Consider the following 23,401-nt stretch of genomic DNA (forward strand, 5'->3'; position numbering starts at 1 on the left):
AGATTTGGAACTAGCTGCAATTATTTATGAGTTTACAAACTAAGCAGAACCTGATTTTTGCAAAGTTTACTATATGCTTACACTATATCATATCAGTAATACAAACATCTGGAAATGAGTTCAAGAAGGATTTGAAAAGTGGTGAAAAAGGATACTGGGAAAAATATAGTGTCCCACAAACAATTAACCAGCAAAGGCCCTTCAGAGGTGAGAGACAGCATACCTTGTAAGAAAATGTTGAGGAAGCTTGGCTTGCATAGTTTAGTGAAAAACAGAGAGATACCCTAACAGCAACATCCTTTTGAAGGGCCCTTACAGTGATGACAAGAGTAAAATTCATCTTGGTAATGGCAGGTGGGGTTCCATAATAAAAGAGAAAACTTGCCCTTTGAGAGGCTCAGTCTCAGAAAAAAGTTCTTCACAAGGACACCAGTGCAGAAAATATGCAGTATTGCCATTCCTGGGGGTTTTCATGACTAAGCAAGACAAATTTACAGATGACCAGATGTACTGATGATGATGATAATCTGCTTTAAGCACAAGGTTAGAATAAATTACACCAACAGGCCTTTTTCAACCCACACTTGCCTTTCTTTGAGCATGCATCCCAATACTAACTCCTCTGCAAACTCTCAACAAATCAAGAACTGTCATTTTGATGATCTGTTTTGTGTTCCCAGGAAAACTCAAAATTAATTTTCACAGCAGCTCCAAGAAAAGCATTCAAAGAGATGGAAGAAGATGGAGACTTAACACAAAGCAGATGACATCTGAGAGTGAGAAGTTTGTATATGGTAAGCCTTACAGTCCTTTGTGCACCTCCTTAATTTTTCTACACACTGGTATATTTTTATGCCTTGTTTTTTGTGATCAAATGAAAATTTTATTCATAGAGTTCTTTTGAGGTGATTATATTCACAGATATCAAGTCCCCCCCAGAATAAGAGTTCACTCTGAGTCTGTTTAAAGTTCAGTAACACCCAGAGAAAATAAACACAGCTGTACACAGACTTCATTATTTAGATTGGGACAGTGAACCAATTCCAAACATGAAGACAGAGGCATCACACATTTAGAGAAGGAGGAACCACTTTTGGAGCAGGGGCAGCAGCTGGCTTGTATTTAGGTTACATTTGCCTAGGCTGGTTTTTTTCCTTGCACTGTGTCACGCTACCTTGATGAACATTTTCCGAAGTCCCTCAAAATTCCTTCATTATCCTCTTCAACAGAAGGATTTGAGATGAAGAACAGACAGAAAAATGTGGAATGGAGAGAAGGTAAAACACTGAATGAAATGTTTGTGAATGCATGGAGATGTCTGAGAGATACATCATCTGTTTCCACAAACACAAAGAGTTTAAAAGTGTCTTGCACAAATAGCATTTCTAATGGAGATTAGAAGAGGAAGGTGTACTTCAGTAGACAGTCATGCACACAGCTGCTCAACACCACGTAGTTTGTTTTCAAATCCTTAAAATTATGATTTAAAGAAAAAAAAGCTGATGTATTCCTCTAGAAAGCAAAAGAAAAAAGTATCCTTTCCTGTACAAACAGATGTACAGATACAGACTTTGGTAAAAAAAAAAAAAGACAAAAAAGGGACAAAATTTGAATTTACATATTAATATACTGATATATTCTTAATATGTGAGCCCATCTTAGGTGCATGTATCTGTCCCTATAATAAAAGCCACAGATAAATGAAGAATTTAGGTACACGAAGAGACTTGTGGCCATGCACTGAAACAAGAAACTAATTCCACCATCCTGGCAGATGCGTCAGGGTTTCTCCCAAAATCCTTTCTCAGTCAGAACAAGTAAGCTTGCTTGCCCTTTCCTTTTTTTATATTTACTGATAAAGCTTAAGAGAAAAAAAAAATTAATACTTTAGAGTACTTTGAAACAAGTGTGAGGTACATATAATAGTTCATTCCACATTAAACTGTTTGAAGACTTACATATCATACTGATATCCTTTTTTATATAATCTGTTTTCCTGAAGTCTTAACAGAGAAATGATGCTTAAACTAAACAAAAAACAGAGCTAAAGTAACAACAAAATGTTTGCTGGTTTAATTTAAGCAACTTCCAGCACTTCCACATGTTTTTTTCCCAAAGAGCAATCATTACAAAAATCAATTTTACGTCAATTGTCTTAGCCTGTTTACTGTTTGGGGTTTTTAAATCAACGTAAAACTGACACCAAAAACCTGTCTCACAGCAGTAGATATTCTATCCATCTTATATGAAGTGAAGATGACTAAACACATAGAGAACATTTTTTTTTCTATTTATTCAAAAATACTTTGTGTAATTAGTACTTTACACAACTGCTTCATCTCTTTCCTCTCAGAAACTCCTCCCTAACATATGCATATTTAGCTATGCTTAAGAAATGTATGGCTTACATACTGGTGAAATACATGCCACCAACCAATCATTCACTTTCAAAACGACACTCTTTTATCTTCAATCTGGCACTTTTTTCTGCAATGTAATTGTTCCAAAATTATTTTCTTTTTGCAGTAAATGTTCTTAATATGCAAAAAAGTATTTTTAGAGGCATAAAACATTTTTGCTGATTTATAAAATAGAGCCACCTAATATAAAAATAAAATAAATTATTTACTTTATTCAGGTTAGAATGAGAATAGGTTCTTAAGGCTTCAACAGTATTGGTTTAAAAATATCTGGTGATGATGCTCAGTTCACACTGAGCTATCTACTTACATATCCACTGTATCAACTTGTACCAGTTATATTTAATTTTTTTCCATAAATAGAGCTAAAATCACAGAACAAATGAAGTGTACATACAAAATATCACTAGAACACCAGCATCTCACCTTGCATGAAAATTAAGTGGCAACATTTTAACACTTGTGATGTTAATCAAGAAAAAGATGCAAATGAAAAATGTGACATGAAAGAATAAAGCAGGAGAGGGAGAAGGGAAAAAGTCAATAGCAGGATACCTTCTTTTGTCTGTTTTCAGCAGCAGCCAACTGAGCTGACATTCTTTCTTGCATTTTCCTGCAGTGAGCCATTACAGCTTCCAAAATGGACAGAGGGTTCATGCATATTGGCTTCTTTTCTTTATCACCAGCACCTGCCTCAAAGTCTCTCTGAAGAGCCAGAAATGGGTCGCTCAGATTGAACCTTCCGTATCGCTCCTGGATAAAAACCTCTTTGCGCCGGGCCTAACAGGAAAAAAAAAGGCAAAATAAACAGAGAAATAAAATGCATTCTTTGAAGTACATCCACACACAGAAAAAACTTACACTACAGGAAAAGCAATATACATCATTTAAAGTTTTAAAATATTTTTTCTTTAGGTATTCATGTACAACCTCTAAAAGAAAAATATGCCTCAAAAAATCAGAAAAACACCCACAGTGCAGAGAAACATTGTCAAGAAAGAGAAATCATCCAAAAATAGGGAAAAACATTTCTCTGCAACTTTGTTCAAATTCTGTTTTGAACAATAAGCAAAAGAACAAAAAAGAAAAAAAAAAAAGGAAGAATAAAGTTCTGATGTACAAAAGAGGAGAAAGAGACCAAATACTTACTCAATGGGTTAGCACATCATTTGGAAAGCTTGAAGTTAAAATTTTAATATGAAAAGTTCATGAATGATAACACACATTTCAGGGCATGAAAAAACAAAGAGGAACATAAGAACTATTTTAGAAAAACCCCTCAAAGACTAACTACAAATTACCTTAGTGAATACCCAGCTTTTTTCTATATATTGTCAACAAAATTGAAATGTTCTCTTAAATGAGAATTTAAGAGAATTTAATGTCCGGAAAAGAAACAAGTGGGCCTACATATTTTGATGCTTGAAATATGTCTAGTTTGTTTTTCATTGTGATATTATAAATGGAAAATCTTTATTAAAAAGACCAGGTCTTTGGAACATAACTTCAGAAAAAGCTGACAGAGTTCACTCAGCCCTAAAGTCTAGCTTGGCTTACAAGGTCAGGTAGTGACTGATTGAAGTGATAAAAATAATAGATAGAACCTAGTTATTTTTTATAAAGTGCTTTCCAAGAAATCCCCAATTAGTCTAATCATTTTAGTATTTTAATCCCCTTAATTTATAACTTATATAATAAAAAAGTTAGTTCCAAAGGTAATATTACAGGACTAGGAGGCGGGACTGTATTTGTAATTTGTGGCTCTACAGGATGAAGTTACAGGAGAGTATGTAGCTTAGGAATTCAACCTGCATGGAAAGGAAACCATCAAAACCAAAAGCCTTACCATAAATGGATTACATTGCTAATCAGCCAAGCAAAATGATAAATCCAAGCAGGTTAAGAATTTAAATAGAGAGGGATTCACAGTCCATATATAAATTATCAACAACTTAAAAGCCACTTAGTTTATATAAAGTGACATGTCAAAGTAAAGGAAAAAATAGATGTAGCAGATCTGCTGTAAGTCCAAAACGAAGACCACCAAGAGCCCTCATTTTTAAATCCAAAGAAAAAGCCCAGATGATTAACTGACCTTAGAGGCAAAGGTATAACCTGTGCCTTTAGAGAAAGAGATTGCCAGCCAAATGATGTGTATTTTCAATTTTTCTCTATTACCCATGGCTAGCTGTCCTCTTGGCACATACTAAATGCATGTAATATGAATATATTATTTGAAATGTTTTCTAACATGCACAGCAATTAATAGAGCAGGGCAAAAACCAGAGTGTGCATCTGCCAAAATAGCATGATGACCAGGTTCAGATTCATTAATCAAGAAAAAGATGAAAATATATAATAGGAATAAGCTCCATCTGAATGAAAATCAAAACCAGAATTAAAGTGGCTATGGGAGAATGTGGAAGGTAAACCCTGTGGAAAAACCAATAGGTCTCCCATGGTTTGGGCTGACTGACTGGCTGAAGCCATGACTGCTTAACCCCAAGCACAGGGGAAAACAGACTGGCAGCTCTCAAACCACAGACAGCAAAGTCATCTAAAGATGCTTCCAGCTCAAAGGGGAACGAAATGTATGTTCAAACAAATGCTTCCATGTCTTTATACAAGGACTGTAAATATACAATACAATAATTGGATGATTTCATGGGATGAAAATACATGATTTAAAAAGAAGGTACTAGAATAAAAGACAAAGCAGAAACTTGGTACAAAGGGAGATGATGAGCATTTTCATAAAACTTAGGCACAAAGTGAGAGAAAGACAAGCTAGGCCTGAGGTTTTCTACAGGATTCCTCTAGCCTCCAAGTAATACTTCTGTCCCTTTGCAAATCACTAAAGTACATGGGAGAAATAGAGATGTTAGAATCAGATTTTTTTCTTTTATATTGTCTTTCTTTACTGAATTTCAAGTCATAAGAGTTGGTAGCAATATCACAACATCTATTTTTCAGGAAAGTCATTATCTGTGGAATATACAATCAAAAAATCATACTCCTTTAAAAAAGTGTCTCTGTAATTTGGTGGTTGTGTTAAAGCAGCATTAGTAGTGTCTCATATATAACTTCAATTGCACAGCAATATATAGAGAAAATAACATTCAAACTATTTATTTGTGAATAATTAACTGAATTAATTTTCAAACACAACAATTTCAAAAACAGAATATGCACCCACTATAGGAGGTAATCAGGACTACTGTACTGTGAAAGGTGCTATATGAATTTATAAACCATCAGGTTCAGTTTTCTGCACAGACTCATTTGCTCAGCAATGAACCTTTTAATGGAAGGACTGAGATTGGAAGTATTTAGAAGTATGATAAGATGTCCATGGGAAATGATACCTTTTTCAGCCTATGTCAGTGGTATGCAAGATCATGACTTAAGATTTGAGGCAAACCCTCCAACAGGTAACTGCTAATCACATGTCACAGTAGGCATAAACAAATCAAAATATATAAAACCAAGAGAAAAACCCTTCAAACAATTAATGCATGAAATTCTCTATGGCAATAGAGCAAAAGGTTAAACTTACAACAGCTTTTTAATTCAGTAAGTAAGAACATCATATTTATACAGAACTTTTAAATCTTTACAAAAGATCTGAAACATTAAATAAGGAGACTAAAATAAAGCTACTACTTTAAAAAAACAAACTTCAAAGTTCCAAAGTTTTTTATGGATGATCTGTAACATTATGTTAGATCAAGGATGGACTACCAAAAAAATAGATCTGAAAAGTATCTTCAATGTTTTAATTTTGATCATTTCAAAACCAATCACAACATAGCTTCTCTTCAAGGAAGAGCTCAGTAGGAAGTAGGACTTTTCAGTGTGAAACAGAGACAATCAGGGAGAAAGGTGCTTGAGGTCTGCAGGCTGACAGGACAAGTGTTACTCGTCCCACGATCTAATGAAGGAAATTTGAGTTGGACACAAATTATTTTCACTGAGAGCAGCTAAACACCAGAACATGTTGCCCAGAGAAAACAGGTAACTTCTGTCATTGGAAGATGTTCCAAGATAGACTGGATAAAGCCAAATGCAACTCAATCCATGTTTGACCTTACTCCTGCTTTAAGAAGATTGGACTGAACAATCTCTCCAGGTGCCTTTACACCCTACATTACTGCATAATAAGTGATTTCTTCTAGGACTGTCATGTATTTATTTCTTTATTTATTTTAGCTTATAGAGGCTGGTTATCTTGTCAATTAACAAATGACAAAAATGAGTTCTCAGAGGAAGGAAAAAAAAAATATTGGAAGAAAATATCTTACATCTTGCTTTGGATCAAGACAATACTTTTAGTGACCTGGGAAACAGAACTTTAAGTCCGGGATATTTTCAAAAATAAAAAATCAGTACTAAAAAATCTTTAGGGATTATGCAGCTATACAATACAGGCGGAAAGTTTATTCTCAAGTTTTCTCTCCTAAGTCTGTAGCCAACAAGAATCTGAAGGATTGGACTGTTATGACAAACTGCTTCTTTTATGACACTTTCAGGGAGCCTGTCTCCTCCTACATAGAGCAAGACACCTCATTCATTCTGCACTGACCTTTTTCAAGTTACCTCAAGTTATCTGCAAGCTACCTCATGGAAATTTTCACTTCTTAACCTGACCTTTTTGCAGTCACTGACCCCATTTACCAAGTGGCAAATGAAGATGGGCAGTGGGGTGCACCGGGAGAGAACAAAATGAAAACGGCCTGTGGGCAAAGCTGTAAATTCAGTATAAAAACTGGTCTGTAACTATTTGTTTCTTGCATTCCACTTCAGAAGAAAACAAAAATTTATTTTCAGTAACCAAATGGAGAATTATGAAGTCTAATTAGACTTTTTCCACCTATTATTGAAACAAGAATGTGAGGGATCAAGGAGGTCTTCAGATAGTATACCTATTACTGTGGACTTACAGCTAAAAGCATAAAGCTAGGAAAAACAAATATGATCAATTAATGGATATAAAAAATAAGCCAAATAATGAAAACCAAAAAAATTAATCACATAAGCTACATTATTAGTTTAATATCCTTAATAAATTATGTTGATATTAGTTGCTTACATTCATTGAAATAAGCTGTCATAATTAGCAACATAATTCACACAAGCAACAGAGCTTTTAAGGTTAATACAGTATTTCCCCCTATGTATCTCAGAGTTTCCTATCATTTATCTGCCAAGTTAAGAGAGGTCGGCGAGTCCAAATCTTCCATGCAGTAAGTGATGATAAACATCAAAAATAGGACTGCATGTCCTACACTGCTGGGGAACAACGGAACTGAATTAAAGCTGCCCCAGAACCCTTCAACAAAATTTCCTTCCTTTCAAGAGCATTTGTTGTTCTGATTAATTTCCTTTTCTACATTTACGAGAATTGTTTCAACAGATGTTGACAGGTTCGTATTAATATTTTTTCTTGATATATGAATTAGGGAGTGATAAAAAGTTTTCTAAAACTAACCAGTACAGAAGAGGAGGCAGTAAAAGCTTATTTTATATATTATGCTAAAGATGAGGGTGAGCCCTTCATTCTAAATAAAACTAAAAGGGTAATTGATTTTTTTAAAAGAGGAATGAGTCTGAAAGAACATGTTTATAAATCTTCACTGAAATGATACAGTTTCTTTAAGTAATTTTTTTGTAGCTATTCAATTAAGCAAAATAGAATTCCCAATGAGTATATACTCACAATAAAAGCAGTACTTTCAGATACATCTGTAAAATATCAGACTGGAGGATATCATACTTTTCTATGATGAGTTAAGATTGAGTCTTTAAAGAATGCTATCAATTTCCATACACAGTTGAGTTCAGGGGCTTTGTTAGTGTTTTTAGTTGCATATTTTTAATGCAGATGTGAATGAATGTTTTCAAAGTGTCGTAAGATGCTACTTCCATATGAAGCTGTATAGGAAAAATTAAAAATGGAAATGTAAACTTCAGTGACTGATGAAATAATATCTTGCAGCATGATTTCTGTCAATGAACATGTGATGCTCAATTTCTCCTTACAATTTTAACTGTAGTCTAAATTCCTTTCTTCAGCACAGTGATGGTGCATACCTATGCAAAATCGACAAGGGAGTTAAATTTTAATGAACTCCATACTATATGAAAAATACTTTACCAATACAGTCAAAGTGTTGGTTTCCATTTTAAATGCCAAATATAAGACAAAACACTTGTCTGTCCATTTTAAGGATGGAAAAATGGAAATTGCCTGGACAAAACTGACAATCATAACAGGCCACTAGTTTAAAAAGAGTGAAAATAGCAGAATTGAGAAACTGGAGGATACAATCAGCAAGTTAAAAAAAACCAGCATACAGGTTGATAATGCTCTAACAGACCTAAATATTTGCTCTGCACTATAAGGACATGCTCTTTATGGATGACTGAGCAGTACCATGAAAGAAGTCAAGTCATTTGGCAGAGGTGCTAATAAAAAAAGAAAATATACTCAGGAATTTTTAATGGGAGACACACATACTCATAAAAAGCATTCAAACCTATCTTGGAGAACTATCTCATAACAGTCATAAGGCATGCAAATACATAAATGAAATTTCTTACACTACAGTAAACTGCATGAGATGTTAAGTTTTCCTATAAAAGCTGTCTCAAGCATGAAAATAATATCCAAAAGCTGCATTATTCTCTCATTTAAAACAACACACAAAATTTAAAGAAAATTTTATAATTTGCAAAGTACCCCTGTCTCTCAGAATCATATAGCTTTAAATCCAAGCTTTTAAAAACATTTTTCAAGGTAAAAAGCTCTGAATAAAAGAGTATGTGTTGTCTTAGAAGGCTATTCACAGTATCCTTAGGAGATTTTCTGTTTCATGCAAGTATCCAAATATAAGAGTGCTTTACAAAAAGCTGTATAATTCTCTTCTCTCAGCTTTAAAAAGCATTCTTGATAAAAGCACAAAGTGCCAAACAATTAATTCAGATCTCTGTGTACAGAAGGACAAACATTTAAGTAACGTTTAAACAATCCTGGCAAGTACTGACGTAGAATTTTACAACCAAGGTAATGATCAAGCCTGAATTTTCTTAGAGGTCTAACTCCATAAAAGGAGAGTATCATCCAGCAACACCAGATTATTATTACCACAATATTGATAAGTAGCACAACCTCCTTCTTTTTCTCCCTGTTACTTGACAAAAACCTCCACAAAAGGAAAAGTACAGACAGAAAGGACAGACAGACATATTCTTCCAATTCTTCATTATTAATTTTCTCCCTTAGAGTACTAAAAACTCACTATTTTGAGGTTGCAGATTTTAAAAGGAAAATGCCACACTAAAAGGCAAAGATCAGTTACTAACAGATCAATCCCAACAAGAAAAAAACCAGCGCAGTGAATATAAAATATTCTTCACACAATGTAAAAGGTGAAATTCAGGCCTTGCACTAAGTTTCTAAATGAGGAAAAAGAAAAAGTTCAAGTAATGAAACAACATGTGGTTCTGACTGAGAAAAGCCATCTAGATATTCCATATAAAGATTACACTAGACCTATTTTATGACAGCTTTGTTGTCTGGTGCTTAAACATTTGAAAATTATAGGCCAATATTTTGTCAGGAAGTATCACTGTTTGATGCTCTGATTATCTAACCGCCCAGACATTTATTTCTGAAAATAATACAGATTTTCATACTGATATTGAGTGTCAGCTGATAGAAGAGACTTGAGCTCTCTGGTTACTTTAAATAACCATTTGTCATCTAGACTTCTTTTGCATGTTCATATTTATAGTTGAAATTCATGCAAATCAATTCATAATTCTTTGCAAGGAAATCTGTCAGAAATTCTTCTGAAGTGTTGAAGGAAATCTGACTTCATCTCTAACCAAAATAGAGCACTTTAACCTTCATGCTTAGCAGTTAAACACAAAGCTTCTTCAGCTCAGTAACAAAAGATACCAAAGACATAACACTAAAACTTTTACTAAATCAATCTGTGTTTCTGTTTGAGTATTGAGATGTTCGTATTTTCAAGCTATTAAAACCTCAGTTAAGATAGCATCCCACATTACTTCATGGCAATTAAACCATTACCAAGTTTTACACATTTTAATGAAAAAGTATGCAAGTTATGTATTTACAATGCCATCATCAGGCAGAGTCATCAGGAATTCACAGAGGGAAAGGGCTATTTAGGAAGTTCAATACCCTTCTGTGCAGAGGCAACCACCTCATGGATGAAGGGATGGAAGTGGATGTAGTTTCCCTGGATTTTAGTAAAGCTTTTGATTCTGTCCCTCACAGCACCCTTCTGGACAAGTTCTCCAGAACTCTATGGAATGAGCAGGTTCAGAGTTGGGTGAAGAACTGGCTGAAGGCTTGTACTGATGTAGATGTACACCTGGCTGGTGACTGCCATCAGCAGTGCTCCTCAGAGTCAATCCTAGGGACTGTTCTCTTCCACACATTCATTCAGCAATGATCTGGATGCAGGAGTCAAAGGCACCATTAGCAAAGCTGCTGATGACACCAAACTGGGAAATGCTGTTCACTTGAGGACAGGAGCAGCCCTGCAGAGGGATCTGAGGGGGCTGCTGCCAGCAGGATCAATGAGAGTCAGCTCTGTGTGCCCAGGCAGCCAAGAGGGCAAAGCCCATCCGGGGCTGATCAAACACAGCACCAGCACCAGCTGGGCAAAAAGGGGTGATTATCCCACTCTATTCAGCTTTGGAGCAGCCTCACTGGGAGTGCTGTGTGCAGTGCTGGGCTCTGCAGTTTAAGGAGGATGTGAAGGTGGATGCATCCAGAGGAGGGCAACAAAGCTGGTGAAAGGGCTGAAAGGAATGTCCTGGGAGGGGGGGTGGGGGCAAGGACTCTGAGCTTATCAGATCTGGAGAAAAGGACACTGAGGGGTGACCTCATTCTTCTGTACAGATTCCCTAGGATGCAAAGGGGAGAGGGAGGGGCTACTCTCTCTCCCTGAGATCCATTTAGAGGAATGGTTCAAAAATTGCACCAGGAGAGGTTCAGACTGTACATTAGGAAGCATTTCTTTAGTAAGATGGTAGTTAAACACTGGAACAGGCTTCCTAGAAAGGTGATCAATGCCCCAAGCCTGTCAGTGTTCAAAAGGCATTTGGACAATGCTCTTGAAAACACACTTTATCTTTTTGTCAGTACTGAAGTGGGTCAGGCAGCTGGACTAGATGATGTTGGGGCCAGTTCTGTTTAATATTCTTATTGATGACATGGATGAGGGTTTAGAGTCTTTCATTAGCAAATTTGCAGATGACACTAAAGCTGGGAACGTGTGTTGATCTGTTAGAGGGACGGAGGGCTTTGCAGAGGGACTTTGAACGGTTGGATGAATGGGCAGGATCTAATGGGATGAAGTTCAATAAGTCCAAGTGCCAAATCCTGCATTTTGGCCACAATAACCCCCTGTAATGTTATAAGCTGGGGACGGTGTGGGTGGACAGTGCCCAGGCAGAAAGGGACCTGGGGGTGCTGGCTGACAGCAGGTGAACATGAGCCAGCACTGTGCCCAGGTGGCCAAGAAGGCCAAGGGCATCCTGGCCTGTGTCAGGAACAGTGTGGCCAGCAGGAGCAGGGAGGTCATTCTTCCCCTGTACTCAGCACTGGTGAGGCCTCACCTGGAGTACTGTGTCCAGTTCTGGGCCCCTCACTTTAGGAGGGACGTTGAGATGCTTGAGCGTGTCCAAAGGAGAGCAACGAGGCTGGTGAGGGGCTTGGAACACAAACCATATATAGAATGACTGAGGGAGCTGGGGTTGTTCAGCCTGGAGAAAAGGAGACTCAGGGGTGACCTTATCACTCTCTACAACTTCCAGAAGGGTGGCTGTGGTGAGCTGGGGGTCGGTCTCTTTCTCCGGGCAACAACAGACAGAACAAGAGGACACAGTCTCAAGCTGCGCCAAGGGAGATACAGGCTAGAATTAAGGAGGAAGTATTTTACAGAAAGAGTGGTCAAATACTGGAATCATCTACCCAGGGAGGTGGTGGAGTCACCATCCCTTGAAGAGTTTAAAAAAAGACTGGATGTGGCACTTGGTGCCATGATCTAGTTGAGGTGTTAGAACATGGGTTGGACTTGATGATCTTAAAGGTCTCTTCCAACCTAGAAATTCTGTGATCATTGTTCATATCCTTTTCCACTGAAGTAGTCTCTTCTATTCACACTACAGATTTATTTGAGGCAGATTATGAGAATTCAGTGTTTTCAACTTATTTTTAATATTCACTGGAAGGTAAATTGTGAGAGCAATATGTATTACCTCCAAGAAGAATTTAATTATTGATACTACCCATAGTGAAGAAGATGAATGAGCAAACACATTTTGCTAAATTATTCTGACTGATAGAAAGGCGCATTTTAAAGTAAATAACACTGGATTTTACATTTTGGATTTTATGCTGTTTGTTAAAACTTCAAAGCAATTTTTCAGCTAGAATTCCTTTAATAGCATTACAATTAGCAATTTTAAAATTTCCACATAACAGTATGTATCTCCAAAACAAGTAGCTAAAATTTTACTTTGCTGTTGTCATCTTATTGCAGGGGCTCCATACTGTTGTCTCCTTATCACAAGAGTGATAAAACACCTTCTTGGTGTTTTCCCGTGGGCTGCTCCTCACAGCACCAACACTTTCTTCTTCACAAAGCAGCCAAATGACACCAGTGCCCTTCTCAATCCCACTCTTTTATAGCACTTTTCTTCTCATTGGTTACAGGTGTGGCCTGTTCCTAATCTTTGATAATTGGCCCAGCTGCAACTTCTTAGGGGTGAGATTCCTTTCTACATTGTCTTTATTTTCTTATTTTCTATCCCCCTACACTTTGCTATCTCAGTGCTAATTAACCATAATCAATGTTGGTCTAGTTCCTCAAATTTTTCATTTATTAATAAAAATGAAACTCTGAATGTAGTAAGAGACCTAGTGGTAAGTATTTTTACTACACTGACAGAGCTTCTAAGACCTATGGCCCTCTCTGTGAGAGCAGCAGGTGGAAGGATCTGTCCACCATTTGAACAGCATCAAAATGGAGTGGGAGGGAGAAATTCCTGGGAACAAATACACCCAAGCACAACAAAAGTAATTAAAACTGTGTATTTGCAAAGGGGTTGAAAAGGGCTGCAATCAAATCTCTTGTCTTATTCACAATTATTTTTTACGGATTATTACCATTTTTTTTTACAGATTATTACCATATTTTTTGGAAGAACCAAGAACAAACCTTATACATTTATTCTTCAGCAACACTAACATGAGGAGACACAAAAACCAAGTAAAAAAAAGTTATGTACTCAGCTGTACTTGAGCATTGCTATCAGTGAAACTACCTGTACCATTTATTGGCATAGGGAAAATCTGTTTCCTGAACTAGAAAATGGAAAATTCTGGGTAATGTAACATAGATAACAGATGACCCAGTTACATTTTTCATTGTCAGTAATGTGGGTAATGATGGCAAACAGATAAAACATTTAAAATAAGTCACATCTGTATAATTCACAAAGATCACAGAAATGGAGATTAACATCATGTTATGATATTTTATTATTATTGTTATTATTACAAATAATGTGTGCATCTGTCTCTGCCCACTAGTTTATGTTGGATTATGTTGGATTATACAGAAAGATCAAACAAGGGTGGGAGAAATAAAGTGGGAAAAGCAAAAGTAATATCCAAATAAAAAACAGCAGAATACTTTCAGGTAAATTGGTAGGATCATGCCTGTCAACAATAACGATATTCAGATCTTATGTGAAAAACAAAAGAAGAGTATGATCAATTTAACAGTCACTGCTGGAATGAAGAGTGAAAAGCTGTTTGCAATGCAAGGCCATAGAATTTCACACTGGAAAATAAGCCTCATAGATTCATACTTGTGTTCTCCAGCTTTAGGAGAGCCTGGAATACAGGAATTCACCTGAGTAGTGAAGCAATACAGATATAGATGGTTTAGGAAAAGCTTAATGTCCCCCTTTGGTAAACAGCAAATAACTACCACAAGAAGTGGTTTAACATGACTGAAAACTTATTTTGTCAATAAATTCTAGAAGTGGCCTTTATATGTGTCAAAATAGCAGGACCACTCAGACCATCCAAGTTACTTAGTCCAGGGATTGCTGCTGCCACAAGCCCAACATCTATTGGGAGAAGTGAGACTTGATTCCATTCAGAACAAAGTGTACACTTACACAATTACTACTACAAAAAAATGAATGTAAGTAAATATAACACAATATAAAGTAACAGCATATATAAACCATGATCAAATAGGGGAAAATCAAAATCTGAACAGTAAGGCTGTAATAAACAATGCCTTTTCAATTAGGTTCAAAGAGCACACTTCATTGCTTCATTACTCAAAAATTTGAAATGAACAGATGCAGAAACAGTTTCAAACTAACTAAATACTATAACAAATAATTTCATCCAATAACTTATCTGAGGTTTATCTCTATTTCATAATTTCCTTGAAATCAATTTTAAATAGCTTGCAATAGTGAAATACTAGATTTGGACTGACCCATCCAGAAAAGTACACTAAACTCTTATTAGGAAAGTAAAAATTCTAAGCATAACCAGACACATTGGACAGGTAAAGATAAACTATATTTAAGAGAAGAGAAAATGCATACACAACCATCATTAAATTGAATAAATCAGAAGTAGTTAACAGCTAAGCAAAGACATAATAATATGCAGAGATGAGCAAGGACAATCTGCAGATTATAAGCTCCCAAAAATTTATTACAAATTAATTTTATGCAAAGCAATTACAATATGCAAAAATGACAATGCAAATAAGGCATTATCTGACTCCTATTTCATGGTTCACTTCTGCCACCAAGACCAACAACTGCCATCACACTGTCTACAACACTAACCCTCTGTTACACACAGTTTAACATCTACTGCTCCTCCTTCTACAGAGTTACCATTTTCCCAAGACACCTGGCTACAAAACAGGCTGCCTTACTGGCTCTCAGAAACCTTCAAAGCCACCTTCTGTGTGCTGTTACTCCACTCTGGATTCACATGCATAAGAGAAATTTGAATTCACATTTCAGATTCCCAGCTTAGAACAATTACTGCACATAAGGATCTACAATTTATAGCATTTGTAGCTCCCTTTGACAGATTACACTTAACATATGTGTAATTTTTCTCCCTATCAGTCAATTTGAGAGCAACTAAATAAAAAGGATTCATTCCACTTTTCCTGATATCTCCCATATTTCTTCCCCTCTAACTCCAAAATTAATTCTAGAAGTCCTAAGTCTTATAGTACAAATCTTGCTGACTTTGTCCAGTAGTTCAGGATAAAAAAAACTTTATTCATACACAACTGACAGTTATTGTGTTGGTAATAGCTCTATTTTAATGTTTACCTTTCAGTGCACAGACAAAACCAAGTATCACCCCATGACAAGATGCAAAAGACAACAAATAACATGACAAGGATATGGAAACTCTAACTGATAAATCCAATTTTTTTAACCCAAAATCTCAGCCTACAGTAGGCAAAAGCCTTGTCTTGGCCAACTGAAAGAAGCTCTTTACCTGGACAGGACTCACTGGTAAGCAGATATATCAAAGTAGGCAAGTACAGCTTGCAAGTATCTACAGCTCTCCTTGCAATTTTTTTTTTCCAAGGAACAGCCTATGCATTACTGGAAATGCATAGGCTGAGCATGAAAGGCCACACATTTTGCAAAGGAATTCCAGTATCATTCCCAATTACCCTCCAAAAATCTAACATAACCATACAGTATACTCTTGTGATAAACTATGATAAACTCAGGGTGTCTGAAATACTGTTTGATCTATACATATGCTTACTGAACTGCAAAATTGATATACAAGTACATCTACTTTTATTAATTATCATCAAAACACTTCATGTTTTCAATAAAATAAAACTATACTGTAGAGTGTTTAATCATTGTGGATCAAAATTTAAAGACAAGTTTACCAAAAAAAGCTTTCCCTGTTGCACAGCCCAGGACTTGAAAGCAAACTAGCTTAAGCAAAAAATGCAATCCACTCTTTGGGAAGAAAAAGACTCCATTAGGAAAAAGACCCTATGTGCCATGGCCCTGCTTTTTGGAAGAACAAAGAAGTCTTACTTAGGACTAGCTGCTGTCCTTTCAGCTGACACAGTCCAAGAGTAATCTGTGAGGCAAATCAAAGCAAAGTCAGGGGCAGACAATGGGGAGAGTTTCTTCAGATGCATGTTCTTAATCAGATTGCTAAGGCAGGTCCACTCAAGCAGTTCATTCACACACACTTTTAACAGATATGGAAAAAATGGCCTTTATCATTATATATACTCCAATGCTTAAAAGCTACTCATAATTTCTGAAAAAAAATCTCATCATTCTAAAACAAGTGAGCCTTCTGTGATCCTCCCTTTGGGAAGACTTGTGTTAAAAAACTGAATTTCTCATGGAATTGAATACTGCTATCCCAGTAATTCTAAAATGATTAACAGGAGAGCTGGAACCTGAAAACTGGCAGTATACTATACATTAGCTATGTCAAAGAAACATTGTGCAAATCTACACAGGAATCACTATACTCTCTTAAAAGCTGTTTATCCTTTTAAACCTTGCATTTTCAGACTGTAAGATTTTTAAATAAAGCTAATAGAATTGGTGACTAAACTTGAATGTGAGTATGAGGTACTGTTACAGGATGCATTATTTTCTTTCTTTTGACCTACCTATTTCATTACATTAATATTTGTACCTTCATTACAAAATTCTTCAAGAACTCATATATTTTTGCTAAGGCAAGTCACAAATTATCTTACATGGATTTCTACTTGGACATTATACAGAAACTATGATTTATTTGTAGCTCCACTGATTAAACTGCATGCCTGACAAAATGCTTAGATTCAGGGAGATAAAATTCAGCCAGAACTAGCTTCTACACCAGCAATTTTTTTCTTATTATCTTTTTATAAATTTAGGTAGTCTGACTCAAATTCCCTGAGCAGTCAAATTAGCAAAGTCTGACTTTCCCTAGCTCTGTACTCTACAATTCCTATACAGTGCTCAATAAAGTCAACACAAATCTCTGCCTTCCCTTCAACTAAGGCCCTAAAAACAGTACAAATTTTCTTACTCAGCTGCCTGGTTTTATGACACCACCTATTTTTGAAATGTTTAGCATTTTGTCAGATTTTAAAAAACTGGGTGAAAGATTAAACAGATGTTGGTACCAACACATATAGAAAATTAGCTTTCATATCTTAGGAAGTTGAAATTTTTAGGAAGTTCATTTTCAGTGAAAATGAAATACAGTAGGGTTTTCCAACACTGAAGAAACACCTATAACCAAGTTCACCTTGCCATTCACATATTGTCTTCCTGACTCAGCCAAGCACAAATACAGAATCTGTTGATTTGGAGCTCCCTTAAGCTCAGAAAAAAGCTCACTGATACTGTAAGTCAATTTTAATTAACCAAAAATACACCCACTGTTGGTATTGGCAGTTATTTTAGATATTTTTTTAATTCACTAGTGATTTTTCTCAACAACCAAATACAGTTCTAAATCCATGCACTGTGGTATATTCAAAAAATCTATTATTGTAAAAATTTGTCTTTTTTGTTTATATTAAATAACATATACCACAGAAGCAAGCATACATTTTCAATTTACCATTTACTACCTAATGAAATCTACATAAGAACATAAATGTATTTGTACAATAAACAGAAATCCCAACTGAATGTGGCTTTAAAATTTTAGATGAAAAATAACCTCCGAATGATTTAACTTTATGAGACATTTACTACAAAAAGCAGTATTTAGTATCTACAGCTTAATCCTATTCTTGATAGCTATTACTACCACATCAATTCCTCATATGAGGGTCAATGCACATAAAAAAGATCCTCTAGAAAATAAACAGCCACAGCAACCACTGTTTGTCTGGGGGAAAAAAACCCAACAAATGAACATTGTATCTGAGATCACAGCTGTGGGAGGCCTTTGATTATATGTACTTTGATTATATGGCCACATTACCTACACATTAGGAATAAATTATCCCCTTATTACAGGCAGACAGTTTATTTGGATAATTGAGACAGATGGAGGCAGCAGCTATAGTTAAGTCTCCCTCCATCTTTAACTATATGGACACTCAATGGCAATTAATCAGCAAGTTATTTCTCATTAATGGAATAATTTTAATGATTTAAATGGTAATCTGATTTTAAATGTAGCACAACCATGATCATGAAGCTACTAAAATACAGCAAATATAGATTCCAAAAAAGAGAAATCATGTTCATCACTTGGTGTAATAGTTATACAAAATCAGAGCTCTAGTGAGAAAGATTTACACAAAGATCCTTTGAGATGAATCCTGATGCTCTTCTCCACAGTAAATTAAGTTATGACTTGGAGAATAAACGTGGAAATTTGACTCTAAGCATTACTTTTCCAAGTCTGTTGGTTTTCAAAGGGCTGAACTTGTCCAGCAACTTAAACTGCCCTGATTAATAATTACTGTAACTATTTCACACAGGAATCAGTTATAAACAGGTGACATCTGCATATTTGTTACGAATTTCTTCTTGAAGTTTTGGTTTTGTTTCAAAAGTGATCATCAAGGTATCTAAAATTTATATAAAATCCAATGGAAACTCTGCAGCACATGATGAATAAAAGGCACAATAAAAAGCGTTAATTGTTATATGTGACACTGGGTTTGATTCTTTCTAATTTATCATGTGGTACAAATTCCATTACCTTAATAAAAATCAACACTCTACTAACTATACTTATCCTCCCTCCCCATCCCAGCCCCCAAGATGTTTAATTTAACAAGATTTCTTCACATAATCTCAAAGTGCTGGCCTTTCACTTAGGAGGAAAGGAAGAACACATTCCCTACTATACTGTTGGAAATTATCAGGCTCTGATCTAGCATAGAAATTGGGCTTTGAAACTGTCCTGAGCTATTACCAGGATTACACAAACCCCACAACAGGCCAACTTCTCCATCACACAAAAACATGTGTTACTAATTTTGAAACAGACCTTCACCTCTTTTTGAAATGTTAGTCTTTTCCCTTCTACGAGAACAATTTCCTTCTTGCTTTAAGGATATGCAAACTAAGTATACCTGTTTGTTGCAGCAAATCAAAGTATTAAATCTGACACAATTCCAATGGAATTTTCTTGTGATACACTTTTCTATTTGGCTAGCTAGTTGTTTTTGTGTGCTGCTCAGAGAATCCAGCTACCAATACTGCTGACTTGTGGCTTCCCAAGAAGATCCAAAAGTATCATGCTACAACATATCAGCCTACAGTTCTTCAGCAGGTACGGCTTCCAAGCTTCCCAGAACTGGTGCTGCTAACCAGGCAAGCTGCCAGGGAGATTTTCAGTTATACACAGAGTTTGTTTAGAGAAACTAGAGATTGAGATACAGGAGAAAAAACCCAAAAGCTACCAAACAAAAATATCCCCTCAACTTTCAATATTTAAATACCTTATGTGAAATGGAACTATTTTTCATATTTATCTGTGTTCATCATCAAAACTCACTATATACATACTGGCCATTTCAGCAGGTGCATCTGAATTTGATATAGACTTTTTTCCTCCTCGGTCTGCACTGTTCTGAATACTTAATATTTACTGTCATTAAATGTTTACTGCATTTTCCCCCTTCTTTTCTCCATTTTGATCCATTTCAAAATATACTTTTTTATATGTAGCATAGTAGCTTGTTCCTGAATATTTACTACAAAATATGGACTGAATATTCTATTTGCATTCCTTCCAAATTAGAAGAGAAAAAAAGGAGATTCTGGATGTGCTGTGCACAATATTTTCACTTTACAAAACTTTACCTGGCAGACAGGGAAAATAAAACTCCTTGTGCAGGAAAATGAACCGTGAAATTGTGAAACAGCAAGATGAAAAGGCAGCACATTTCAACATAAGCATATAACTGAAGGCCAAACACAAAATAACTTCAAAGTGCAGTAATACTTGAGAAAAATATTGCTCCTAGTGTCTTAATGCCACTACAAAATGATAATTACATTTTATAAGAGATATTTATACCTATAAAACCTTCAGTTATTAATTCATGTACATCAATGTCAGCTACTTTAAAGCTCCATTTGCAACAGGTAATTTGAAGCCATCACAAAACAACTTAAAACTGAATAAAAATGCATTTAAAATTGTTACTGTGGTATTTCAAGTGGGAAATGTCCCCACACTACTTGATAATCATTATGCATACAACTAAAAATTAGCACTAGGTGTATTTTCTTACAATAAGGTTTTGCTTCACAATACTTTCAACACCTTGAAGAGTACAATTTCTCCTTATTCAGGCATGAAGTTATAAATATTTATAAACCACAGAATACTACTTTACACCCAAACCTGCAGTCTGTTTGGCAGCTCTGTTAAATTTTATTTTGTTCCAGATCAACATTAAAATCAATACAGTCATTTTAAAAAAATCATATTTTAATTAGTTTTGTTTGTACATTTCCAAACTTAGTTCCAACTGAGTTGCTTTTCAGACTGCAATCTTCTGAAGCAGAAAACTAACCTTCACATGTGCCTAACAATAAAAATCTAACCAAATACTTGCAAGTGTTGTTAAGAGCATGTATCTTGTATTTCACCTTATATTAAAAAAGGCAAGCAAACAAAAAAAGCCACAAAAATATTTGTACCTACTTCCATCTCACTGAAAATGAGAGCACTGAATAGTGTATGAATGAATATAGCTCATCAGAACAAATTAAAAATGGACTGACTGAATTTTTCTTTGAAGTGATTCCTTCCTTTCACAAGTAACAGACTTTAGAATATAAAATAATTTAAAGAGCAAGCAATATCACAGGTTTTTCACTTATTTGTTTGAAATTTTGTTGTTGTTTTAGACCAAAATTACACAGAATTATCAAACAAGAAGGAATTTTGTGATTACTAAGATTTAGTAAACCAAAACTTTAAAAATCACAATTTACTTGTCCACTAACAATATTCTATGTACAGTATAAAGGAAAAGGCAAAAGAGAATTTCAAAAATAGCCTAAAAGCAAAGCACACCAACGGAGTAACTTACCCGCAAGGCTTCGATCACAAGGTCTCGTGCTTCCAGTTCTCCTTCCATTACACTCAAAAGCATTCTCAGCTCTGGCTTGCTCAGGTTATCCACATCAAACTCTCTTGTCTGTAAGAAATAAAACACTGATGAGCACACTGACTACAACAGTTACTGTAATTTGCTGTAAAACACAGATGTGTCAGCATTCATCTACAGTTGTCAGAAGTTGGTGTCTTTATTTGTACTATATAAAGTCAAAATTAATAGCAGATAGTCTGATTATTTTTTTAAGTAAAGAAATTAAAGCTCTCCCATATTATATTGTTTCAAATTGTTGCAAGGGATCAGTCCTGCAATGTCTTGTGAATGATGAAGATGAAATGGTAAAGCAGCTAACTTTGTGACTTTGCTCCCTTGTGCAGTTTCACAGAGGCTGAAACAATTGAACAGATGTGAAACAGCACTACAGGGAGGAAGGCAAGAGAGGGGGAAAGGATCTCAACCACAGCACACCTAAGGCACCTGTGCAAACAGCTACCAAGTTACCAGCACACACTGGGCTGAATGGGAACTTCTGAAGAACACTTTGTGAAGAGACATGAAGTCTTATGTGCATGGTTTACTTGCAGTCTCATTTGTTTGGCTGGAGGGAACAGTTCAGGTTTAGGAGGCACTAACATTCTTAGCAGCAGTGTCTTTTCACTCCACAGTTAATAACCATGGTGTAGGTCTGACTGCCACCCTGAGCAAGACAGGAGAATGGGTTTATACTGATGAATAAAATCACTGAGCACATACTCAGTGTACACTGGGAATACCAGCACAACCTCTGTAAAAACAAATTCACTTCACAAACTGCTGCAGTTTTGTAACAACGTCAACAGGCACATGGTAATGTGGATCCACTGGACACTGATGAATTTGAATTTTCCAGAAGCTTTGGACAAGGTTCTGCATCCAATATTATACAGAAACTCCTATCCAAATGTTTAAGAATAAAAGACACTTAATGGATAGGAAACAAACATCATGGGTAACAACCACGCTCCAAGATGGAAATAGGAAAGTAGGGGGCACCTCTGGGACCAGCCTTATTCAAGTTCTTCATAAATTGCCTGGAAAAAGGACAGAGAAGTGGCAGATACAGCTATTTCATGAGGAAGCTGGCACATAATTGTTCACTTACAGGTAAACAACGTCCTTTTACTGCTATATAAACCCCTGGTAAACCCACATCTCAAGGACTGCATAAAGTCTTTATCTAAAAAGTGTGGAATTGGCTAACTAAAAGAATAAAGAGAAAAGGAGTAAGTACTATATGAGAAAACACTACAAAGCTGGAAGACTTGATTTTGGAGGTGTGGTGAGGAAAATGTTATAATATTTACAAAATCACAAAGGTAGATAAAATTAATACAAATCTGTTTTTCCCCATCCACAATGCTAACACAAGTAGGCACTTAATGAATTTAGAAGGGGATTAATTTCAGGGAGAGAAAAAAAAATTATTCCATGTGCTAGATTCAGCTGCCCAGATTGATTTTCAATATCCTATTATTTCCTGTAAGGTAAACACTAGACTCCTGGCTTTGATCTAGATGTGTTTACTAGAAAGCCCTGCAAAGCAAACACTCAGCTACCTTCAGTGTGAAGTAATCTGTTGCTGTTACTATGAAGTAATCACCAAATTAGGTGAGCAATGTATGTGGATATACTGTATTTTCTCCAAAGCACATACAATCTTAACATTCAGCTACTCAGAACTTAACTTCAGTAGAGAAAAATCCAATAAGGATTAAGGCAAGTACCATTTCTACTTTTTCAAGGCTAGAGGATAGCAGAACA

The 23,401-nt window shown here is 35.7% G+C and overlaps 1 protein-coding gene across 2 annotated transcripts in view; it reads right to left on the reverse strand.

Moving 5' to 3' along the window:
• Positions 1-23,401, reverse strand: part of CTTNBP2 (cortactin binding protein 2) — a 201,168-nt gene that overhangs the window by 45,723 nt on the left and 132,044 nt on the right. For both annotated transcript variants that reach the window (XM_026790274.2, XM_074539943.1), the window contains 2 exons: positions 21,575-21,682; positions 2,976-3,200 (listed from right to left, as the gene is read on the reverse strand). In XM_026790274.2, coding sequence (XP_026646075.2) covers positions 2,976-3,200; positions 21,575-21,682 — 333 coding nt within the window. The remainder of the gene's footprint in view (positions 1-2,975; positions 3,201-21,574; positions 21,683-23,401) is intronic.

This window comes from Zonotrichia albicollis, chromosome 4, assembly GCF_047830755.1.
Source record: "Zonotrichia albicollis isolate bZonAlb1 chromosome 4, bZonAlb1.hap1, whole genome shotgun sequence".
Lineage (NCBI taxonomy): Eukaryota > Metazoa > Chordata > Aves > Passeriformes > Passerellidae > Zonotrichia > Zonotrichia albicollis.